The sequence below is a fragment of the Manis javanica genome, chromosome 2 (genome assembly GCF_040802235.1).
Source record: "Manis javanica isolate MJ-LG chromosome 2, MJ_LKY, whole genome shotgun sequence".
Classification (NCBI taxonomy): Eukaryota; Metazoa; Chordata; class Mammalia; order Pholidota; family Manidae; genus Manis; species Manis javanica.
In genome coordinates, this window is record NC_133157.1 from 60,848,428 (window position 1) to 60,872,640 (window position 24,213).

Genomic DNA, 24,213 nt, shown 5'->3' on the forward strand with positions numbered 1-24,213 from the left:
TACAGAATTTACTTTCACATTTCTTACTTGATTTTTACAGTATTCTTGAATATGAAGTGATGTATCCAGAGCCACACAGCTAATGGGTATTTGAACCCAATGTTTTAAATACTTTATCCATGAGTTTACATTGTTTTTGTTGTAAAATTTCACGCTACATTTCATTGTTTTAACTTTTTTTTCTTATTCCACCTCCAAATTCTACATTAACCAAGGTAAATAATCTTTCAGGTCAGTGTTATTTGGTCTCTGTTTATATACCCCAAAAACTCTTTTTTAATACTTTTAGATTCACTGGAAGTTGCACTTACAGGACAGAGAGGTCCCATGTATCCTTTACCTAGTTTCCCATGGTATGATTATATTGAGGTGTTGATTCATAGTGACTGATTTTTCCAAAATGTATTTAAAATGAATTTTTGTTTAGAAAAATGTCTTTGTAACTATTATCTTATTTGGGATACTAATTGTATACTCACCACATTCCGTTTATAATGATATTGGTAAACCTTATCACATGGAGTTATAGTCTGGGGTTCGAAATGGTATGGAAGAGTAGGCTGAAAGACTTTCTTTGAAACTACATTGAAATTTATTATGCAAGTGGAGAGGGCAGTGAGGGTACTCCTAGAAATACTAAAGGCTCTCGAAAACCTGTATTTATGCTCTGAGATGGCACCTTTGCCAATCTTGTCTATGCTGTCCCCTGTAGCCCTCCCCAAGCCCCTGTCAGTTTAGAAAAACCTTGGATTTCAGGGGGAAGAGGATGATGTTTGAAATGCATTGCATTGTGCCCAGGTGGTGCTCAATAAATGAATGTATTTACACACTCAACTTTTAAAACAAACTAAATCTGTTCCTCTTCTGTCTGAAAAGAATTATCTAAGCCACTTCAGAAACTAATTTACTAATTACCCCTGACCCAATTTATAATCTGAGTGAAGGACCTAGAGTAAATATTTGCCACTAACTCTTTTCTAACTCCTAAATCCAAAATCCTAATAAGAGCTTCCAAACTCTGTGTGATCTGGTGAACCTTTTAGGGTGGAACCCTTAGGGTTTACAAGGCTCTTCTATCTGTTCCCACTTACCTCCGTAGCTTCATTTCAGGCTGTTCTCCCCATTGATCACTGTATCTCGTTTTCTTATAATTCCCAGAAAGCTTTAGACACCTTAAGGTCTTCCCAGATGTTCCCTTTGACTTAATATTCCATTATAGATTCTCAAAACATATTACATAACTCCTTTTCCTTACCATCCCCCAACTAGCATCATGGTATTGCAGGCACCAGATAGATTGAAAAGGACATAGCTCTCCAAGCTGAACAGATTGTTTGTATGCAATTTTTTAATGTCTGTCACCTTTCTTAGAGACCTTGCCAGTCATCTCCATTGTCACTCCAGTAACTGGCACACTAGACATTCAATATATTTATTAAATAAGTGAGTGAGAAGTCTAGGCAGCTTGTTAAATTACTTAAGGTCTTCTTTACTTATTAAAACTAATACTCCATTTTTTGCTAGCTACTCAACTAAATTAATGGATTTATATAACCAAAAGCCAAATTATTTTTCCTTTGCCTTCAGTTTGGTAGGTTGTGGATTTCTGGGAATTTGGCAAAAGCATACAAAGTCAAATTGCTCAGTTTTTTATGATCAGTGTTATCATTAATTATTCTCTAAATGTCATCTATAAAAACATTCATGTATAGGAAGAAAAGTTACCACAATGCTACCTAGAGGCTTCATTGTACTAGAAGGGTTTATTTCCATTTGTATTACAGAATTGGGCCATTGGGATGTCTATATTCAGTATAATTTAAAATGCTAAGTTAAAACATGCTAAAATAACATATCTCCTTCTGATGTTAGTGATTCTCTTTCACTTCCTATAGTTTTTCTAGAAAAAAAAATCAGTTTTTCTTTGTGATTAGAAAAAAAATGCACATAAATATTAAATATTAAGTGGTTGTTTAGACACCCTGCTTCCATTCCAAGCTTCCAGTTTCATTGGTATATTTAATAATTGATATCAACAGTTTTATAATTAAAAGCAATGATAGCTATAATATTTACACTAAGGTACAATGTTTACTTGATCCAGTATCGTTGATTTAAAGAGTGAATTTAGAAGTTGTTAATCTTAAAGGTTTGAGAAGGTGGCAAGTTCTGAAAGTGATCTAAGAAATATGATGGGAAGTTAGGTATCCAAAATTATGCTGTCTATAGCAGAGATGGTAAATAATTTACCTGAAGTCATTCCAAAAGTTTTGCTATCACCTGAGGCTGAAGCCTCATTTTCACCATAATGCTGTCATCTGCCCCAGTTATTTTACTCATTTATTCAACAAACATTTACTTGGCATACCATGGTACTTAATGCTTTTTTGTTTATTAACAAGAAAACTAAAGGGCGTGGCATAGTTCAGGTTCTTAGAGTTTAACTTGGAGAGAAAATCTGAATGTGAGAAACTGCTGTAGTTAAAAAGTAATATATGAAGTGCTAGAATATCAAAAGTATGTTTTTATATAATCAATATCATTCTTAAAGCAATTAGCAACAAATTCAAAGAGGCATAAATTCATTTTACTCATTTACTGAGAACCATACATATAATACAAAAGATGTAGGAGTAACATAGGTAAGACCCCGTCCCTGTCCTCAACACAAAAAAACAAAGCATATAACAGTTAGTTAAAAGTAAATGTCAGAGGAATGAAGAACTCTTAAGAGTTTAGCAGAAAGGTGCCAGAGAAGGTTTCGTATAAGAGGTAGCATTTGTGCTGGGACCGAAATAAAGTATGTTAGAACCAGGCCTGCAAAGACTCAGCCTTAGAAAACCACAAGGAAGTTAACAATACTGTGTTGTATATTTGAAAGTTGCTAAGAGAGTAGATCTTAAAAGGTCTCATCACATAAAAACAAAACTGGAACTGTGTGGCAATGGATGTTAACTTAATTGAGGTCATTTCACAATATATACTTACATCAAATCATGTACATACATCTCAAATTATTATAATGTTACATGACAATTACATCTCTGTTTTTTAAAAAAGAAAAGCACAAGGAGCGTATAGGGAACAGAGCAATTGAATTTGAATGAGATATGGGTTAAGAGGGCCAACCCATAGGGTTGGATTAAAGGGGAAGGATTAAAAAAGATTGGCTTCGGTGATAGAAGACTAAAAAATATTCTGGAAGTAATCGGGGAGCTACTGAAACTTTTGAAGCAAAGGTGGTGACATTCACATGTAAGATGAAAATAATCACCTTGCAAGATGGCTATGAGGATTAAATAAGATGCCTGTCATATATAAATGTTTAATAAATAATGGCTAACAGTCACCTGACTAGAGATAGGCTGATTAGGAAATTATTAAATGGGTCTAGCAGGTGGTGTGAAGACCTGTTACCTGGCAGTAACCGAGAGAAACTACAGGTATTCTCCCCTTTTCAAAAGTTTCCCATTATACCACTTTGCTTTTACAAAAGACCTACATGAGGACCTGTTTTCGTTAACCAAAAGAAATCTGAAGAGGATTTTTATTTCTACGAAAAAAGGCAAAATTTGTAAATAGTATTCAGTGTTTGTTTTGCAGTGGCCATTATAGAGGCCATTTTCTCTTTGTCTAATTCCAAATTGCCAGCAAGAATGGCACCACCAAGCTCCTTTCCCGGGAACTACTCTCAGCATCCAGCATCAAGCCACCATAGCTTTGCACTGTGTGAGCATCCTTGCTCTATCTCAATTTCTTTTGTGCTCTGTTAGCACAAAAGGTACACTGTTAGTCCTAAGGTACACTGATACAGAAGAGCTTAAGAGAGTTTATTTTTGGGGTCTGAGAATGCTCAAAAAATGTTTCTGTATAGATTAATTATAATTGCTTCTTAATACCAATTTGGCTTGCAAAAGTTTTCATACTTTCACATAGGGGGGAACCCTGTATTTGAATTGAGTATAGAGAAGGGATTTTTTTTAAGAGGAAGCTTTTATTTTGACTGCAAAAAATATAGAAACAAGCAATAAAAGATATCACAAAGTGTTATCTTCCCTAAATTAATCTATGAATTCAGTAAAAATACTGGTAGGTTTGATTGAGGGTGGTGTGGTGTTTGGTTTGGTTTTTGGTAGGTTCTTGTTTTACATAAATACTAACTTGTTTTTACAGATTTCTTCTAGGAGTTCATAGCATATGTAAATGGTCTTAAATGATTTGACCATCTCTCCCTGATCATGTAAAAATTCAATTTTGGCTCAAGTAATAGTGGACCATTTTGTTCAATCTTAAACACAGTACTTAGATGGATCTTATTCTAGAGGGTCTAATGAAATGGTCTAATATCCGTAAGAATTTTATTAAACCATCAAAACACTGTCTCAGGAATCATAGTTTTATCAAGCCTCAGTTTGAGCAAATGCAGTGTCAATTAACTAAAAAGAGTTAAAAGAGATTGACCTATATTATTTTTAAAGAGAAAACACAGATATCCTGGGGCAGATATTTAGGAATTTCCTCCTGTAAATCTGAATGAAAGTTACAGGTGACCCAGATGCCTGAGCCCTCCAGTGTACCTTCCTCCTCCTGTGGGAACCTGCTGATTCAGGGAATCCTTTGATAATCTCCAGCCTCTGCCCAGGGATGTCTGTGGGACAGTGAGGGCCACGTGAGAAAAGGAGAAAAGCTGGAATTTATACCTATTCAGCCAATTTTTGGCTATTGTGATTCTTAGCTTAGTGAGCTTCCTCTCAGCCAAACTGCTAACAAACTTCCTTGAGCATTTTTTTCTCACAGGAGACAATCCAGCTTTAATAAAAAGAAGTGCTTCTTTCCAACTTCTTCTCAAGGCCATCTTCCTGTAGGAGCTGCAATTCTGATGTAATACAGCTAATGTTTTCATATACTTTGGGAAGTTTCTCCTAGATTTCTAGGCAGTAATTTCCTCATTTGACTTTCTGCAAATTTGCATTACATGTTCTTGATGTAGTTCAGATAGTATTTGAAATTTTAGCTGAAGTTTTTGCATCTCATTTTCAAACATTATTTTCAGACTGCAAAGATGTTTGTTCAGTTTAGAGACCATGGATTTGAACTGTAAATGATCTGTTCATTTAATTTTCTTCCCTTTTAAAATAGTTCATGTTTTTCTCCTTCAAGGCTTTTTAAGGAAACATTGAACAGTATTAGTGCTTTTCTTCAGATTGACTTCTGAATAACAGTCTAAGGGTTCTGAATTTTCTGATTTTTCTCTTTGTCTAATTCCAAATTGCCATCATTCCTGTAATCCTTTCCAAAGTGGGCAGGCAAACATCTTTATTATGGTTTCAGAGATTTTTAGCAGGCTCTCTTTATCACTTAAAGCCTCTTTTATTTGTGTTCTCAGGTTGTCAAACTTTTTTCTTTTCCTACATTTCCCACACGTTTCCGATTTGCAGCCTCTTGGAATAACAGTTTTAGGTTTTCTTATTGAGTGTTTTCATCCAAACCATCCATGATTTCCCTCTTAAGTTGTTCGGCATTCTTCTGAGATGCTTTTAAGATGTTCTGTCATCAGTCATTTGAGACAGATATTTTGATGCATCTCAAGTGACTGTGTCTGTCCTTAAAGTTAGCCATGAAATAAAAGTTCAGGGGGCACATTTCTGTTCTTTTGGAGAAAGTCTACAAAATTCTCATGATGAGTGGACCAGATATTTATACATGCTGCCAAAAACAGTGTTTGTAACTTCAGGGGACTGGTCTCCACTGGAGGTAACAAGGGTTTCTTTGGTTTGTATAATCAGTCTTACCTCCTTACTGACTTTAACCCATTCAGAAAATCCTTTGGCACTAGCTCTTTTCCGCCTTAAATTCTGTCTGCTCTTTACTGTAAAAATAATCAGAAAGGCCCTATCAGAATCTCATAGGGGATACCCAACCACTTGGGCCTTGTCTCTTGTATCAGGCAATGCCACCTAAGGCCTGGTCGGGGACAAAAGGAGGAAGGAAGATGAGGTTCTGTAAAACAGAGCTCTCTAATTTTGCTCTGCTCATTGCAAATAGAAAGTGCTATTGTTTGTCCAGTGTATTTGGGCAAATAGGAAACACTAGTCAGATGAGACCAGCCATTAGCTCTGACCACTCTAGTTCTTACCTGATCCTGTACGAAATCTGCAAATTCAAAGCAGTGCCATTCCATTACCCATTATCTGCCTATGAACAAGTCAGAGGACAATGGTGGGGCACACTGTGGTAGGAGACTCCTGTGCCCAGAGCCCTACATGAAGCTCATTCTTGAGTTCAAGTTTCCTTCAGCAGCAGCAAAGCCTGATCCTGCCTGCAGAGGTCACAGGATCTAACTCTCCTGAAGGCTCCTTCCCAGGTTGTGTTTCAGTTCAGGTGGGCAGGAGCAGAGCATTGAAGAGCCTCAACAAAGGTATTAACAGCCTTGATTTCAATATCAGATTTGGCAATATCTTAGATTTTCTGTGGGGTCCATTTGTCCCTGTTCAATCCAAGCTTTTATAGATGGGGGAGACTCCGCCAGGGGTGACTCAGTGATCCAGGCTTCTTTGATCATGTGACCCTGCCATCTTCAGTTCAGTGCTCTCCAATCCAGGGTGTGTCTGCCTCTGTGAAGGGAGCAGGCCCTTCTCTTGGCTGAATCTGGCATCTTCTATGGCTTTCAACAAAATTTTTCTCTCCTAATTTCTGGCAGACATCCCAAGCTTCCTTGTCCATCACCTGGGACACTACCTTAAAGGACTCTGTAAAGACAACCTTTTTCCATGGGGAAAGGAGGGAACTCTGAGCCGGTGATGGTCTGGGGATTTGGGAGGGGTGCAGAGCTCAATCCACAGGTTGATGTGGAAGATTGAGGCTCAGGGTAGGCCTTGTGATGAAGAGAGGAGCTGGCCAAATGCCTGATGAAGTTTATTTTGTTTAGAATTTATGTAGTTGTTCGAAAACCAGCAGGACAGAAGTCTTACTTTAAGTGGTAAGACTGAACAGAATCAGGAAGGGTAGGGAGGTATTTCAGTATTTTGTTGAGTGACATTTTTTTCAATGGGTAAGTCTCCTTATTTAGTGTTTTCTTTTTTTCAGTACAATCTTGTCTTTTGTAGAACATGATGCAGTTTTATGCTACACTGGTGTTTCTGATAACACAAGATGATTACGTGGTTTACTGACTGGGCAATAAATAACACTGAGTCACATAGAGAGAAAGTAATTTCTTTACCTTGCAAGCCTTTTAATTATATTAAAAGCTTTCGTCTCATTCTTGCTAATATTACAAAGGAGAACAGGTCTCAGGCTGACAGCCTTCTGTGACCATCAGTATCTTCCTAGGTTTTAATAAAAATAATTTGCTTTCATTATCTTCATTTTTATAATTATCCTCTACTTACGGGAAATGATAACTGATTTTCCATTTAGGGTGATGGTAAAAATTTTGGCCCCAAAAATTGAATGAGCTGGCTGAAAAAAAAGGAATTAGATAAGTAATAGTATAGGTGATATGTAAATGTCAACAACAAAAAATTATCGTGTTGCTATGCAAATAACAGTACCGTTCCAGAATCTCTGATCTTTATAATTTCTTCTGTGTGTTCTTTTGAGAGGGATTTGGGAACCCAAAGGAGCTAAACTGTCACTGGGACATTTAAGGCTGTGCCAAATTATGTTAGCTTTTACTTGTTTAAATCCTTATACTACCTTCTTGTTTAATGGAAAATTATTGTCCTTAATTATTATGATAGCATTGAGCCTTGAAGTGAAATATCATATCATTAGAACTATATTATATGTATTAAGATACAGAATCTCTGTGGTGTATTATAGCATCACGGAATTTTAGAACACAAAGCGACATACTTTCCTGATCAGATGAATCTGGCTCTTTGTGAGCAGTCCGTAGCTGATACTCATCTGCAACAAACCTGTTGGACTCCTGTTGATTGAGAGCTTCTTCAAAAATAAGAGTAGTGGTTTGTTAGTAATTAGCCAAATTTCAGCTAAAATGAAACTGGATGGTCCCAGAACACACAGGAAATTCTATCCCTCAGAAAATAACACTATAAATTTATTAGCATTACCCTGAAACAGTATCATTTATTACATTTATTGACAAAGTTTTCCCATTTTAGTACTTTCATTTCCTCAATTAGTATTGCTAGTTGCTCTACTAAGAATTTAACACTACGCTTATTATTAGAGTTGATGTACTGTTTCCACAGCATTCCGAAGCAGCACATTCGATGCCCATGCTAAATGTAAGAGTGTGCAGGAAGTCATTTCAGCCTCTCGGCGGGCTTGCTGACTCTCATGGTGAGTATGCTGGTGGTGACTGTTGGGCATAGACTTTCTCATAGGCAGGCGGAGCATTAGGAACCTGTGAGAATGAGAGAGGGAGAGTGTGGGCTTGGCAACAGTGCACAGGTTTCAGGAAGAGTGACAAAGATAGTTAGCATCACATGTATACTTCTGCTCTGGACTAAATCTTTAAGTGTCTGTCTACATCTAATTTCCCACCAATGAGGTAATCATTATTAAATTTCACAAGTGTGTATGTCAAAACATTGAAGGGGAAGAATAAAGCAAAACAGGACTAGCAGGCTTCCCCAGATCTCAAAAGCTTATTTATACCTGGATTATCTCTGCCAGTAGACATTCCAAGCTGTAAGTAACAAATTCTTGAATCCTGTCTGCAGACACAAATAAACACCAGATCTCTACCACATACATGGGTCCTCGTAGTTGTGTCTAAAGGCCATTGCTACTGTCAGCAAAGCACAAATGTGTCAAGCCTTCATTTAATGCTCACAGCAATTCTAGGAGTATTTTCATTGTTTCCATGTTACAGATTGGGAAACTGAGGCACAGGGCAGTGAAGTCACTTGCGAAAGTCGCACAACTGTTAAGTTGTGGAGCTGAGAATCAAATACAGCAATGGGGCTCCACAGTGAGTGCTCTCAGCCGTTACCAGTGTTTGTCCTAGAGCAGAGTGTATACACGCAGAGCGTACCAAATATGTGACTTCAAAATTTCTAGTAACCACGTTTTAAAAATTTAAAGAAACAGGTAAAATTGGTCTTAATAATATATTTTGTTTAATGCGATATCAAAATGTCATTTCAGTATGTAAGCAGTACAAAAATCATTAATGAATTATTCATACTTTTGCTTATAGTAAGTCTTTGAAATCAGCACTTCGTTCAACTGTTTCAAGTGCTCAATAGCCGCATGTGGCTAGTAGCTACCCCACTGGACAGCATGGCTCTATACAATTAATGATAGGTCCTTTTATTCCCCCTTAGACATATCCATCTTCAGGAAAAAGGTAAATACACTAAATACACTAAAAACCTAAGACAAAGGATGTTATATCCAGAAGCAAACTCTTCCTTTAGTACTTACATGTAGGGATCTCATTATTGGCCCTGCAAAATCTAAGTATGAGAGGACAGGATCTAAGAAAATCTCTGCTTTCCTTGTTTTTTTATCTTTATTATTTACTGTGGCAAAATATGCATAACAAAATTTTGCCATTTTAATGTTTTTAAGTGTACAGTTCAGTAGCATTAAGTACCTTCACATTGCCCTTTTAAAATGGGAATAATTTTATTCATTTGAATTAAAAGTAGTCATACCCAAAAAACACCCAGATGCAGGATCTCAACCTACCACAGGTTCACAATTGTTTTCTTGAAAAGGCAGTTTGCTGTCCTGGTGACCAAGCGCCTCATGTGAACATCTTCCTGTTAAGGGACTTTGAGTACCAGTGTGAATATTTTTATCCTGAAATGTGAATTCATGAAGGTCAGTGGATGAGAAGAAAAATAACTGAATTCATTAAGGAAAAGAGAAGGAAGCTGAAATTTTTAAGAGTGGTATGTAATCTTGGTTCTGCCTCTCACTGTATCTTCAGGCTCATCACATTACCTCTCTGAATTCCAGTTTTTGCATCTGTAGTATGAAGAGAATACACCTACCTCTTAAGTTGTTGTAGGAATTAACTAAAGGTAAAGCAGCTAGTGTTGACACCTACTAGTCAATGAGTATTTCTGAAGAGGATAAAAGGAACGAACCTAAAAAATTAACCTCAGGGATTGGTTTTCAGCGGAGGGTCAAAGCTCCTGAGGCTGGAACTGGTATCAGTGAGGACAAGCGAATGACTGACTTGACAACAGGAACACACTATTCTGCCTCTCCCATAATTGCAGCAAAACATCTTAAACACTACAAATGCATATGTTGTGATAGAAATGTTGTGGTTGTAGGCCTAAGCTTCTAAGTCAAGCTGCAACGATTATGACAAGTCAGTCTAAGGCTAAATTATGCACCCTGAGTTATTGGGGAAAGGGGTGGGTAGAAGCTTAGCGTGGTGCTTTGCATAGCTTTAGGGTGATGCCCTCCATCCCTGGAATAGAATGACAACAGTCTGTACAAGACAGAGATGCATATAACAGGGACTGCAGGAGTGGTCCACCCTGGGGAGGTGAAGTATATATCATCACTGCCATTGTTTAAAATTGCTGGCAGTCGTGATAATGAACAGCAGACTCATTTTTAGTCACTTTTATTATTAAATTCTCCATAGCAATGGTTCTCAGACTTGAGTATGCATCAGCATCACCTGGAGGACTTATTAAAACACAGATTGCTGGCTCTACACCCAGAATATCTGACAGTAGGTCTAGATGAGGCCCACAATTCTGCACTTCTAACAAGTTCCCAAGTGGTCCAGGGCCCCACGAGGACCCCACCACACTGACAATGCTCCTCCTCCTTGCCTGCACCTGGGCCACTGCTGCACTCAGAGGGACAGGTCTAATACAAGGGAGTCAAGTGGAGCCATAGGGAAAGCCCATGCAGGTGGGGCCATAGGGACGGGGGCATGTTTATCCCATCTAAAGGGACAACCACTGCATAGCTGCCAGTTTTTGCCAGCTCTTCTGATTTTTTTTTTTTTTAAGAAACTACTAGTCAAGATTTTTATGTAAAATCACTTTTAAATGTTGGCACCTAACTCAATTTTTAAAAAAATACAGGCCCCAACATATCTGAGTCAAATCCAGTTAGTAGGGCATTAGCAACATGCTTTCTGTGGTAATGGCTGAGAGGAGCTGGAGCAGCAAGGCTGTGCATGTGCTCAACTGCTTTTCAGGCTTGTCTGCAGACCATGACTGATCACTGGGGTCCACTAGGTTGGAAGAGAAGGTGCCAAGGCAGGTTTCCCAGGAGGAAGAAGTGTTTGGAACATCAACTTGAAGATACCAGACATGGATTGGTCTGCTACCTACACTGTCTGCAGACTGAAAATAAGTAATTTTCCTAAACTCTGGTCTAAAATTATTCTTGACCCTATCCCCTTCCCCCTTTTGCACAAGGGCCATAATCATGACATGAGGACACAGGGAGGTTCTACCCTCCCCAGCTCCCAGTGAGGCTGCTCAGGTAAGGTGTATAATGCAACCTCTCCCTTTACCTCAATTATCATTTATTCTTTTTCTTTTTTTTTTAAATTAATCTCTCACCTGCCATAGGAAAGGAACATGATCCATTCCCCCAGTTCACTGCCAGTTCTCTGCATTCACACCTTAGCATGCATGTCAAAACATGGGTTGCTGGGTCCCACCATCAGAGACTGTCCCTGAACCTGCACTTTAGCAATAAGCCCAGGTGATCAAGTGTAAGGGCCTCTGACCACGCGTTGAAAAACACAACATTACGAGACATGAGTGTATAAATTTAGCTGTCAGCCAAACCCTGAAATTCTCTAAGGATCAAAAGTATTTATGCCTAAACTCCAAGTGAAAGTAAAATTGGTAAATACAAAAACCAACTTCCAGTCCCTTACAAATAGTTTTTCTGCAAAAGCACATTGCTGCAAAAAGCAGTCTTTCAAACAATGCTTTAAAATGAAAATAGAATCACCTAAGAGGCAGGGAGGTAGCTGTGTAATTAAATTCAGTGCTTAATGCACTATTTTACATAATTTTGCCTAAATTTCATAACTGCTGATCCCCATACTGGCTTTTTGGGAGATATGCAAGTCAAAACGAGATTTTAATATTAATTTAAAAAATAAATGACAGCATTTCTAGGTACTAGGAGAGCCAGGAAATTTAACCATAGCTCTATCTTATAAAAATTCCAGAAACTGCAAATCTGCAAATTACTGATCTAGACCTAGAGGAATGGAGGCACGGTAGATTGAATGTGAACTTCGTCAAGCAAAACGTTCAGTGTTTGAATCCATGATGTTAAGACTCTTATTGTTCAGATGAGTAAGTTTTAGATGAGAGTGTTGAAACAGAAAGGAAAAAAAAAATCATTATAGTTTTGTCCAGTAGCATCAAGCTCGTAACTGTAGACACTTAGGAAATGGGAAGCAACTTACTGTGTTTGTATAGCTTTTACTTCTTGAAAGATTAAAACCTTTTTTATATACAAACATTGAATGAAATTTAAAAAAAGAAAATACATATTAAAACTGATATGCATCATATTATATCAGGTGTCTAGGTATAGAATAAAGCAGATGAGGCTCAGAGAAGTTAAAATGTCAGGTAACCAAACAAGTCAGTGGCAGACAATGAGACCAAATCCTGATGCGACACGATTGGGTGACTGCTATGTGCCAGATACTGTGCTAGGCACTGGAGGTACAAAGATGAGTAAGACATATTCTGTCCCAGTCAGAAATGGGGAAAAGGAAAAGGGGTGGAAAAGGCAGAAAGTAAGCAACCAATTACAAGGCAATGTCATGACCCTGTGCTAGAGGTACAAAGAGAGTTCTGTGGCAGAGAGCATAGTGCCTCTCCAGCTGACACACTGTAGACAGTCACAGAGAGGTGTCCTATGAGTAGAAGTACCAACCCTAACCTCCTAACCCAAGGCTTTCCTGTGGTACTTGGTTTAGAATCTCATTCAGACTCAGCAGCTTCTCCTCCTTCCCACTAAATGTCAGCACACTGGAGGGCTGCTGCTCCATGGGTGTTTCAAACTCACCCTGTTTTTTTTCATGGCTTGGTATTTGGGACATTCTGGCAAAATGGGCATATTAAGGGAGTTTGGGATATTAGGACAAAACGGGGCTGCCCAAGCTGCCTGGCAAAGAGGAGAATTCAAAGCTGCAGCCTGCACCTTCCCCTTCAGATTGCCAGCCTCCCACCCTCCAACCACACCAGCCCTCCCTCTGTCGCAGAACATTTTCCTCTAAACGAAGCACTTGCTGAATAAGGAATGGGACTTCCCAACATCTTTAGTTATGAAAAAAATTTTTTCCATTATGTATCAAACTCAAAAATTTTCAGACCTGTAATAACAGGAAAAAAGGAGAAAGAGAATTGCAACTTTCCTTCCATCCCATTGCTCACTATGGAGCATGGATTTGGATGCTTAAGTCCTAAAGTGCTGCCTGGCTTTGACGTGAAGTTTCTGAAACCTGTAGTTTTCATAGTTTAGAGGCAAAGGATCCTGGATCTGGAGGGATACTAGAGATGGGAAATTTGCCAACCTTTAAGCTTCTGTATCCGCTTCGTCTTCTACAATACCAGCAGCCGATGAGCAATAAAATTCCCAGGACCACTGTCAGGATGCCAATCCCTGCAGCCCTGGCCCAAGAGAGAGATAAGTCCATCTTGGTACAAAAAAACCCCACCTTGTTCCAGGTTGTGATGAAACATGCATTAACCTTCTCTACAGGGGCTTCACCAGCCCAGAGCAGCACCTCCCAGTCCCCAAGTAGTTTCCCATCCCGCACCACCCTGGCCTCTACCAGGCCTCCAGTACCTGCATCCAGGGGCAGGACCTTCTCTAGGACCCTCTCAGGTATGTGCCCACAGGAACAGTGCTAACTGGCATGTGCCTGAGCACCCAAGTTCCATACATAGGAGGTGCAGTAGTAATGATCCTTATTTTGACAATGTATTTATTGTGATAGAATTTTCTTTTCATCAGGGCTAGTTTAAGACATTTACCCCAACTATCAGTTCACAAGAAGGAAATGGAGATTAATGTTGACTTAACATCTACTATAAGCTAGTTGACAGGCTAAACATTCAGCATGCATTAGCTTATTTAATTCTCACCACAACCCTGTAAGGTAGGTACCACTTACCATCCCCTTTTCACAGATGAGGAAATAAATGCAGAGGTTGAGTGCTTTACTGATGGTCATACACAGGTAGCAGAAGGCAGAGCTGGGATTCGAACCTGAGTCTGTCTCAAGTGTGTGTGTGTGCTCTGTGCCCAAAAGGCCCTTGCTCACTCCTTCCCTTTTCTTCCCTCCGTACCTGCCTGGTGAATGTTCTCATGTTCCTAGATGCAGCAGCTCCCTTGCCAGTATGATGAGAGCCTATCCTGGCTTCTTTCAGACAGCCCTGGGGTGCTAATCAGTGTGCTTACCTGTCTCTTCTAGAAAAGAGGTTCCAGGGGAGTTTTTCAGTTTGGGGTTTGTTTGTTTTTTAATTTGTGTCCTCAATGCCTAAAAAGAGTTAGGCACTTACGTCTTTCAAGAAATATTTCTTGAAGATCAGTGGATGAATGGAAAGATGGATAAATGGACAGTTGGATGGATAGCCAAAGAAATTAATAAAAATGAGCAAATTAATTATGGGTGATTACACATTCACATCCTCTCCCCCATAACACCAGTCTCTCTGCAAAATGAATGAGCCATTTAATGTCTTCTTTAAAATAACTACTTATAAGTATGTGGATTTGTGGCATAATGTTAGCCCCAACATTATTATCATTTTGTGTGTGTGTACATTTGCAATTGGAACTGAAGACCTGAAACACCATCGTGAAAGATTCATTCCTTTGGCCTAACAGCTTAATTCTCTGGTACTTTAATCTCTTGTGGGTCATTACACTCTAGTGAGATTGAGGAGAACAGCAACTTTCAACAGAGCAAAACTGGTCGGGGTGCAGAGGAGGTAATGATGAGAGAGCGTGGAAACCAGCCACCAAGGGCTTAGAGCGGTCATGTTTTGACTGAAGGGATGGAAATAAGGCTTGTGAGATGTAGTAGACTATATCACACAGGGACACTGGAGCCCAGCCAAGCTGGCAGGACAAGTGTCCCATGTTTATGCTCAGCTAGGCAAACTGCTTGCTCCAGGAATCAAGTGCACGGCCACCAAGGACAGGACTGGATGGGTCAGTCAGTGCTTGCTGCTCACTCTGGTCTCATCTGAGTGACCTGGAAGAGACATCTCAGAATGGAGCTTGGGGTAGAGCCCTGGGGTTGCTGAGATGAGAGACCTGACGTCTCCAGCCTGCCTAGCTGACAAGTCAGAGAGGCCAGCTGACACCCGGAGTCAGACACTGCAGATTGATAGTAAACACCTCCCAGCTAGCCAGGCATGAATTACTAAAAGAAATAGCATAGGAGCTCAGCCCTTGGAAGAAGTGTCTGAGCTGAACCCAGAGCAAAGCTGTGAAATCACTGAGAAGATTGTGCTTCTCAGCAGCAGGATGCAGTCTGGGCATCCCAGGCAGCCTTTTGCACCCTGTATCCATTGGTCCATAGGACGGAAGCATTAGTTACCACAAAGGCCCTGGAAGCGGCCCGAGGCTTTGTTTTCCTTGCATTACATTGCCAAGAGCTAACATCTGCCTGATTTCCACATCAGAACATGATCAAAGTGAGAGGGCTGAGTCTGTTATTTGTGACTTCCTAAAGGAAGGCTCTTACAGAGCTGGGTGGTTCTTAAGAGACTGAGCAGCTTCAGGCAGAGGAAGGTCTAACTGAGACTTCTCCTGGAGAGATCTTTGCCCAATGCCACCTACTTGACTATGTCCATCTCAGGGCGTCTGGGTCATCAAGCCTATCCTGTCCATCTCCAGAGGGAACAGCAAGAACCATGGGGAACAGTTCTGGGCAAAAACTCTGACCTAATTATGCAGGCCAATCCACTCATTTTATAGATCATGAAGCTGAGACCTGCTGAGATTCATCAGCATCACCCCATCTTAGTAGCAATTCTGCTATTCATGAGCACCTGTTTCTGCCAAGCACCCCACATACAGGCTTTAATTCCATCCTCAAAGCAATCTTCTGAAGTAGGTACAGTGTTCATTTTATGACTGGCATCCCCAAGACGTCAGGCTGGTGAAGTGCCCAAGATGGCACATGTGTAAAGTGGCAGTACTAGCACTCACAGCAACCTGGTCTGGGTACCAAGCCGGTGTCCTTCCCACAGGACCATCCTTTTCTGAAATGAAAGGAGCCTCCAGTGGGTTCTCATGACTGAAGGCAGCTGACTCACAGCTTGCCTGTGCTCTGGTTTTACCCACCAGGTCTGTGGTCATCCCCTTGGACATTCTTGACACAAACAGAGCTCTGTTCTGGTTCTTTATATGCAGTCATGTGGCACTCACACACACCAGGTGACTGACCAAGAGCTGAAAATTCCAGGATATGCCAGACATGCCAAAAGAACCCACCACCCAGCTGGGCAAGGCCCTCAGAATGTCACCAGAACAGCTCCTGGAGCAGCCACCTGAGATGCAGGTTAGAGGGAGGATCCTAGGCCTCCCACCCCCAGACCTACCAAATCAGCCCCTTTGCATTTTCACAAGCCCCCTGGGTGACATATGCCCTCTTAACTGAGAGAAACTTTCTCTACTGAGTTTTCACAGAGATAAGTCTGTTGAGTCATCACTCTGCTGAAACAATCTCCTTCCTAATACCATGTGCAGTGTACCCCCAAAGAGTGTATTTTTGTTCTTGGGACATTTTACAGAAGATCTCCCTACTCCCACCCCCAGCTGACCACACAGGGATTTAGAGCATCCCACTAGGTCTTCTGAGGAAATGCTCCCAGCCTGAATTTTTCTTTGGTGCCTTTGATGGATTCTATCTACATCTTGCTTGACCCTGCTAGTTCACTCTAGTAAAGATTTTTCAACATTTCTTCCCCAGGGGAGAACAGGTTTGCAGGAAGTTCTGAACAGACTACTCAAGATGGTCCAAATAAAAACCTGGTTCCTTGTTTGTCTTGTTGGAGTCTCACTCGGAGGGTGGAGCCTGACATCCCATCAGACCCTTGCCCACTGTAGAACATGCATGGTGTGTCCCAACAGCCTGTGTCCCCATTATAGCACTTGCTAAAATTATTTTCAAGCCTAACTCTCCTACTAGACTGCAAGAATTTTTCAAAAGCAAGAATAACATCATGGGCCAGTTATACAATGCTTAGCACTTAGAAATACTTAATCATATAAATACTTATTTTTATTTAATGCAAAATACCAAAACCTTTCCTTAGGATAAAGTTATGATGCAAAGGTTATGACCACCATCTTCACCCACAGCTTGAACAAGCCCCTTGTAGGACAATAGTGCATCCTCCCCTTGCTTCCAGGGATTTTACTCTGGAGAAATGGACACTAGAGAGATTTATGGCCAGGTGTGTGCTGGTGGAAGGCAGTGGACTGTGTGAGTAAACAGCAAACAGGAAACCCTCTGGGTCTGGTTTGAAACTTACCCTTCAGCTGTGATGTAGGAGTGGCCATGCCCCTTCCTGGGGTAACCATAAATGAAGTGAGCATCTTCTCTTGGCATTTTGTGGGGTCAGGCCACAGGACACCTAACAGCAGGGACACACAGCATCATTTAATCCACTCAGAGAGTCCTCGCTCATCATCCCATAAAGAACCACAAAGACAGTTTTTTGGAGTGACCATTAACAACTGCCAGGACCCTCTGGTTTCTCTGTGAGAAGATTTGTACTTGCTTCTTTCTTTGATATCAAGTAGAAATTGCTCAGTTTTCTATCTACCAACTGAAAATTACATTCAGAGAAGAAACTACAAACAAAAGCAAAAAACTTTCAAATTGAGTTAATATTTGGGGAAAAATGCTCTTTATTTGCCTTCAGTTTGACTCTATACTGTAAACCTGTAGGAAAATAAACAGAAAGCATTTCTACTCATTCTTTACTTTCCCTGGTACAAGATTGATTAAAAAAGGAGAGGAATAATACCATTTCTCCTCAATGGTATGATTTGATATCTATCCTTGGACTATTAGAAGGTTCTGATGACCCGAGTGTGTGTGGCTGGGCACAGTATCTTCCAAACCCACTTGCCAACACAGGAAACCACCCCGTACAGGTGCCTGGGCTTGTCCACGTTTACCATACCCAAGGTAAACGGAACTTGTTCTAACAGTTTGTTTTCCCTCCTCAAATGAATTTCAGCTCATGAACTTCAGTTGTCATAGTTAAAATGTGCTTGTTTAAAGCCAACGGTGCCTTCTCTTGTCTCCTTGCTATTGTGTATTTTTCTTCCCTCTTGTTGTTCTCATGCGTTTCAAAGGTCTGATCCCCCAGAGTTATATTAATGAGCTTGTTTAAAACAGCAGGAGAGACATGGAGAGCAGAGGGGTGAATTTACTGCATGAACTCTCCACTGGGGCATTTCATGTATAATTTGCCCTTCCCAGTTGTAAAAAAGAAATTACAGTTGAACTCACTGATCCACTCAGGTGAATTGGGGTGACCAACCCTGTGTTCAGAATTACAGACACAAATTCAATTCTGTGTTAAACTGTTTTTATCTATTCATATCGGCAGCTTGGAGCCTTGGCAAACATTGTAGGGACGGCAAATGCATCTCATCTCCCCTGAACCAAGAGCAGCAGCCCTTCAAGTAGCAGGAGAATACTGCTGCTCACAAGCAGGCTGCAGCCAGAATAATTGCTTTTTCTGCTTCCCTGCTTTGCTTCTGGGCAGTCTAGAGAGAGGATCTAGGGGAGACTTTGTGAACCCTCAGAAGCTGGAGAATTACAACTTGTGGAGAAGTTCTGACAACCGATCTGGAGGCAGTGTAGGAGGGCAGAGGAGCCCACCACATCCCCAGGACCTGTTCTAGGAGGACAGGACAACACTCTGGGTGAGGAGGAGGCCCTCTTACCTTACTGGTTGGAATGTCCTCCGTCTGCTGGCTGGTCCTGTGTGTGAACATTGCTTCTCTGGCTCTTAATCCTCTCATTTTTTTCCTTGATCTCGAGTCCCATGTTAGTCACGAGTTTGGATTTCTGACAGGGCTGTCTGTGATTGCTTAATTGGCATCAAAGAAACCAGCTTCATTCCTCTCCTCAAAAAGATGTGGCTCACTACAGCCTCTGCTTTCCCCAACCCTGGATTTCCTCCTGGGGACGCCATTTATTTAAAACACTGGTCCCTCCTCTGTAGCATTGCCAGACAAAATATAGGATGTCCAGTTATATTTAAATTTCATACAAACAGAATATTTTTTTAGTATAGCTGTGTCTTATGCAATATTTTTAATATAAGTATGTCCCTCTTATTGCATGGGACATATTGTTACTAAAAATGATTTGTCATTTATATCTGAAATTCAAATGTAACTGAGCACCCTACACCGTCCCTCATCCCTGCCTCAAACACTGAAGAGCCTTTAGGCTCAAACATGAAGATCATCTAGTCCCATAACTAGAGGAAATAAAAGACTCCTAAAACTTCCTAAGCTGAGCTCCCTGATTTCTTCATGAGGCCCTCACAGATAACTGTCTTCTGAGGAGAGTGAGTTTTTTGCTAGGGACAGAAAATTTTCTCTTTGAAAGTAGATAGACCTTCCTAGAATCTAACTGATACCAGGGCTGAGTCCACCTGACATCTAATCTACCCTGAGAGTTAAATGTGTATAGCCTGGAAACATTTCAGCAGGACAGAACCTTTGCTCACAAGCTCTCTGTAACCATTGTGGACAAACAATATCCACCAGGCACCAGAATTAAAGAATGTGAAATTAAGGATTTAGATTAAATGACCACTAAGGTCCCTTTCCCTATAATATCCAAGGGCCCCATTCCTTCCAGATCCTGTGCCTGTCCAGTTTCTATTTGGGACTGCCCTGTGTGAGACCATTATCACATTGCTGGATACTGGAAAATCCACATTGAAAATGGCAAGGGAGAGACAAATTAAGGCTTGATCCTTATTAGATGAGACAGGGAAAGCTTTTCTGAAAAGGAGGGAAAATGTAAACTAAGATCTAAATGACAAGGAGTCAGCCTTACAACAATGAAGAACATTTCAGACAGAAGAACCAGTGCAAAGGCCCTGAGGCAGAGTAATAAAACACAACTTACTCTGGATTCCCAGAAGTGAGTCTGATTCAGAAGATTTTGTACAAAAATCAGGAAGTATACAAATCCTTGGATTTAGGGAGAGCAGCTTCAACCTGAACCTCAGGCTAACTCTCAGAGGTAATTCCCAAAAAGGTCTAATAGTGGCTAGTAGGCTAGAAAGAAGGGTGCAGTTCTGAGCTGAGAGGTGAAAGGTTTGTGCTGCACTGGACTCTACAACTAACCTGGGCCCCTGAATGATTTGTGGCAAGACCAGAGAGGAGGGAGATACTGACCTGGATCTCAGGTCTCACTCAAGTCCCCTGGTGATGTGAGCTGATTCAGGTGCCTTGAGTGTGCCTGGCATTGTTTCAGGGTGGAGACTGCAAGACAACGGACATCATCCTCTTGCCCAGAGGAGCTCCAGGACCAGACCCAGCACACTGGGGGCACCAGGGCCTGTCTGGAGACAGACCCTCCTGCTCATCTGTTTTTTGGAGCTCAGCAAGGGAGTCCTGACCAGATCTGCAAAGGGCATCTCTTGGGGTTGCTGAGTGGCTTGCCTTTTCTAAGGTAGCCTGTCCTGTCGGGGTAATGTGCCCAGGATGAGCTGGGTGGCTCGTTCAAATAAGGGCTCTCAGACCTCAGCCTGAAAAACCTACTGCATCCTAGTGCCCCAGAAGTCCTCTTTGACTAGGCTCCTGATCACTCTTTGGACTGGTCTAGCACTCCAGTTCCACCCCAGAGCCAGCCCTGGCCAGGCTCTACTTGCCCTCACATTTCCTAGTGGTTTCCTTTCTTCTCTGGCAGTGTAGCCTCCCTGTGAGACTAGCAGAGGGGCTCTGGAGTCCAAACTGCCTGCACTTCTTATCTTCAATCTGTGTGACCTTGGGCAAATCATAAACTCCTTGGAGGCTCATTGCATGCCTCCAAAGTGTACAGTTTAGTATTTCCTAGGTTAGGTGTTGAGAGTTAAAGGCGATAGTGCTTACCATGTGCTTGGTACCACATATAGCACAGAATAAGTTTAGCAACAGTAGTGTAAGCTGTTACTACAAGACTGCCCCACCTACTACCCTTTGGCCAAGCTCAAACCTGCCTTGGGTTTGGATGTGGCCCTGCCATTTCCCCCAGTGTTAGAACTTGCGCAGAGGGTACAACCTCCCAGGCTTCTGACTATTCTTTGCTGCCCCCTGGTGGACCTTGGCCTCCTTGCACCACAGGCCCACTTGAAGCTGCTCGAGACTGATTGCAGAGATGCCTCTGATCTTTTCAAAACCCTCTTGTTCATAGAGCTCAGGGTCAGCATCTTCTTTACTTATCCTTCTTAGAAGGTGCTTAGAACCTTCTACAGTGCTCCCCATAAAACTGTTAGCTTTTGCTTTCTCACACATACCACAACAAAAAATGCTAAAATGCTATACAGCATTGCTGTAAGTGGGGGTTGATGCTGTGGCGCTTTTGCAGGAGAAGTTGCACAAACAGAACTGGCTTTTGAGAAGGCAGGGAAACATCTCAACAGTGTCTGAGGTAAGCTGAGGACAGTACTCCCCCAGCACCCTGTGGGGTCCTGGACCCAGTCAGAATGGCCTTGAATTTGTTCCCACTGTAACTTGTGTGACCTTGACAAGTTACTTCACCTCTCTGAGCTTCAGCAGCCCCATCTAAAAATGGGAATAAGTAATAATCACAGAATTTCCTGTGAGAATTAAGTGATATAAAATATGTAAAATTGTTCAGTGCAATGCCTGGTAAGTTACTGAAGCTCAAGAAAGGCGATGCCTCTGGGAATGTCCCATGAACATGGGACAGCCTTGAGAGGGAGGGATAGTGGGGAAAGCCAAATAGAACTCATGGGCAGCTGTGGCCTAATGACTACCTTGTGCTCATCAGCTAACAAGTTGTTACCTGTGAAATATAAGGACGTCAGGTGGGGAGTTCCTGAAGCGGGAGGGGCAGTGTTGAAGTAGAGATGGGAAAAGAATGAAGGTGTGTCTACAGGGGGCCTAATGGGGAAGCCCTAGGAGCTTGGGGGAAACTGGAGGATAATAACCCCCCCATCTTTCCTCAGACACCCAGAAGCAAGAATCAGCTTCTGCTGGCTTCAGATGGACTCCCAGAAAGGAGTCAGGAAGACTGTCGGGTGCCCCTCCATCAGGAAAGTTGTTCCAGGAGAGCTAGCATCAGCCCAGATATGTGCACAGAAGCTGGCCAACTGTGAGAGCAATGGCCCAGTTCCCAGGGCTGCTCAGGTAGGGCAGAGAAGAGCACCAATATATCAGAAATGGAATTTAATAAGCCTATGGCCACTTCTGACCAGTCATGTCAAGAAGGATGGGATTGCAGGGCTGGATTAGAATGAGGAATGGGAAGATATCAAGGATCAACCTCAGTGTCCACTACAATGTCAGATAATGCTAGAGCTACCCCAGGTTCCTGCCCAGGGTACAGCAGGTGCTGTTGGGTCTACTTGGAAGCAGGAGGCACAGGAGAGATTTCTCAGAGGAAGATGAACTTAATTTGGACTCTGGAAAGGTAGGCAGGGATTCAACAGGCATAAGATGGGGATGGGGGTGTCCATTCCACATGTCATGACAGGGGTGAGGGTAGCAAGATGACATTCAGGTGGAGGGAGGGCTCAGAGGTGTAGAAAGGCCTGGCGGCTTTGGGGAACTGCAAATAGTGCTACGCAGCTGCTCAGAATTCCAGAAAGGGAGTGCAGGCCTGAGGCCCAGGTCCTGAATCTCAGATTACCTGGAATACCATGCTGAGGCTTTTGGACTTGCTTTGCAGGCTGTGTTGAGTCACAGAAAGGTTTTAAGCAGGGAAAAAATTGTGGCTTTCCAGTGTCATGAAAATATCTACCACCCAGGTGGTTGTAAGGATTACATGTGTTATTGTGTATGAAAATATTTTGTGACTGTAAATCATATTGACATAAGATCTAGAAGGAGTAGCTTGTCCTTAAATGGCAGGGTGTTGGATTGGTGACTTGGAGGGATGAATAGGAGAGAGCCTGGACTTTGGAGTCTGATTCCGATTTGAATGCTAGCTCCAGCGTGGACTTGCTGTGTGTCCTCTGGTATGCAAGACTCTCAGCATCAAACAGGTTTCTTCACCTACAGGAAGGTAACATAATATCTGTCTCTCAGGACGCTATCAGATGAAGGCTTATGTGCCTGGTGTGGCGTGAACTCTTGTATTAGTCAGAACCCTTCGGCTGCTAGCAACAAAAACTCAACTCTGGGTATTTGCAGTATCAGGAAATTAGTGAGAAGTTACAAAGGTGTCCCACAGAACTTTAGAAAAGTCTGACCAAACCAGGACTTAAGAAGGAATAGAACTGACCAGTTCTCTGGACACAGGTAGAAGGAATTAATGGATGGCCCTTCATGTTATTACCATCAGAAAGAAATCAGCTCCAACCATGTTCATCGTTGTTGGTGTGCATACAAGATCTTGTTCTGTGTTGGAGAATCTTGTTTGGGTAGCTTGAGTCTCATGCCAAATCCTTGCCCAGGAATGGAGTGGTTTGGGGGAAAAGTGGATGTTTAACTCCCCATCAGGGTTAATGAAACAGGAGGGAGAAATTTTAGAGGGAATCTGGGTTGTTGTTTTTACCAAAATAAGAAGGAAGGAATGCAACAGAGAGAAAAACAGAACTACCCTCTGCAACATTTTGTGGCTGTCACATTTATGTAAGACTCATCAAGCTAGAATTTACCCCTGAGAAGTCTCCCTAGCCTTTGCTGTTTCCTGGTGAGCACTGTGAGAAGTCGTCTTGCAGGAGACTGGAGGCGCCAGCTGCTGCCTGTGTGTGCTCCCATCCTACCACTTCTTGCATAATATTGATGTTTTCTGTTCATTTCCAACATATCTATGGGTTCCTGTGTTCCCAGGAGGAGAGTTTACATATCTTTGACCCATATGCACAGAACCTGGCATATGGTAGAACTTGAGTGAACTGAACCATTGCTCAAATCTTATCTCCAGTGAGGTTTTTAAGAAGTAACACCATCACAGAAAATGGGGTGACATTTCAACCCAGGACAACTGCCTGCTTTAGTATATTTTTCTCTCTTTAATTTTGAAAGAAATCCTCCTTTCCCTACCCAACCACCATC

At 41.6% G+C, this 24,213-nt stretch overlaps 2 protein-coding genes across 4 annotated transcripts in view; one reads left to right on the plus strand and one right to left on the minus strand.

Moving 5' to 3' along the window:
• BRD10 (bromodomain containing 10) overlaps nucleotides 1–24,213 on the plus strand; it is a 191,256-nt gene that overhangs the window by 128,497 nt on the left and 38,546 nt on the right. For 2 of the 3 annotated variants that reach the window (XR_012127733.1, XM_073228564.1), the window contains exon 9: nucleotides 8,220–8,310. Coding sequence is in view for 2 of the 3 variants with exons in the window: in XM_073228564.1 (XP_073084665.1) it covers nucleotides 8,220–8,302 (83 nt within the window). In the remaining variant the exon portion in view is untranslated. Of the gene's footprint in view, nucleotides 1–289; nucleotides 1,722–8,219; nucleotides 8,311–24,213 lie in introns of those variants that run through there. The other variant, XM_073228563.1, reaches the window with a different exon arrangement.
• MLANA (melan-A) lies at nucleotides 8,236–19,067 on the minus strand. Its single transcript, XM_017668581.3, has 5 exons — nucleotides 18,913–19,067; nucleotides 17,484–17,585; nucleotides 13,505–13,601; nucleotides 9,667–9,780; nucleotides 8,236–8,374 (listed from the first exon to the last, which is right to left on the minus strand). Exons 2-5 carry the CDS (start codon nucleotides 17,558–17,560, stop codon nucleotides 8,306–8,308), a joined length of 357 nt encoding a protein of 118 aa, XP_017524070.1. The 5' UTR covers nucleotides 17,561–17,585; nucleotides 18,913–19,067; the 3' UTR covers nucleotides 8,236–8,305.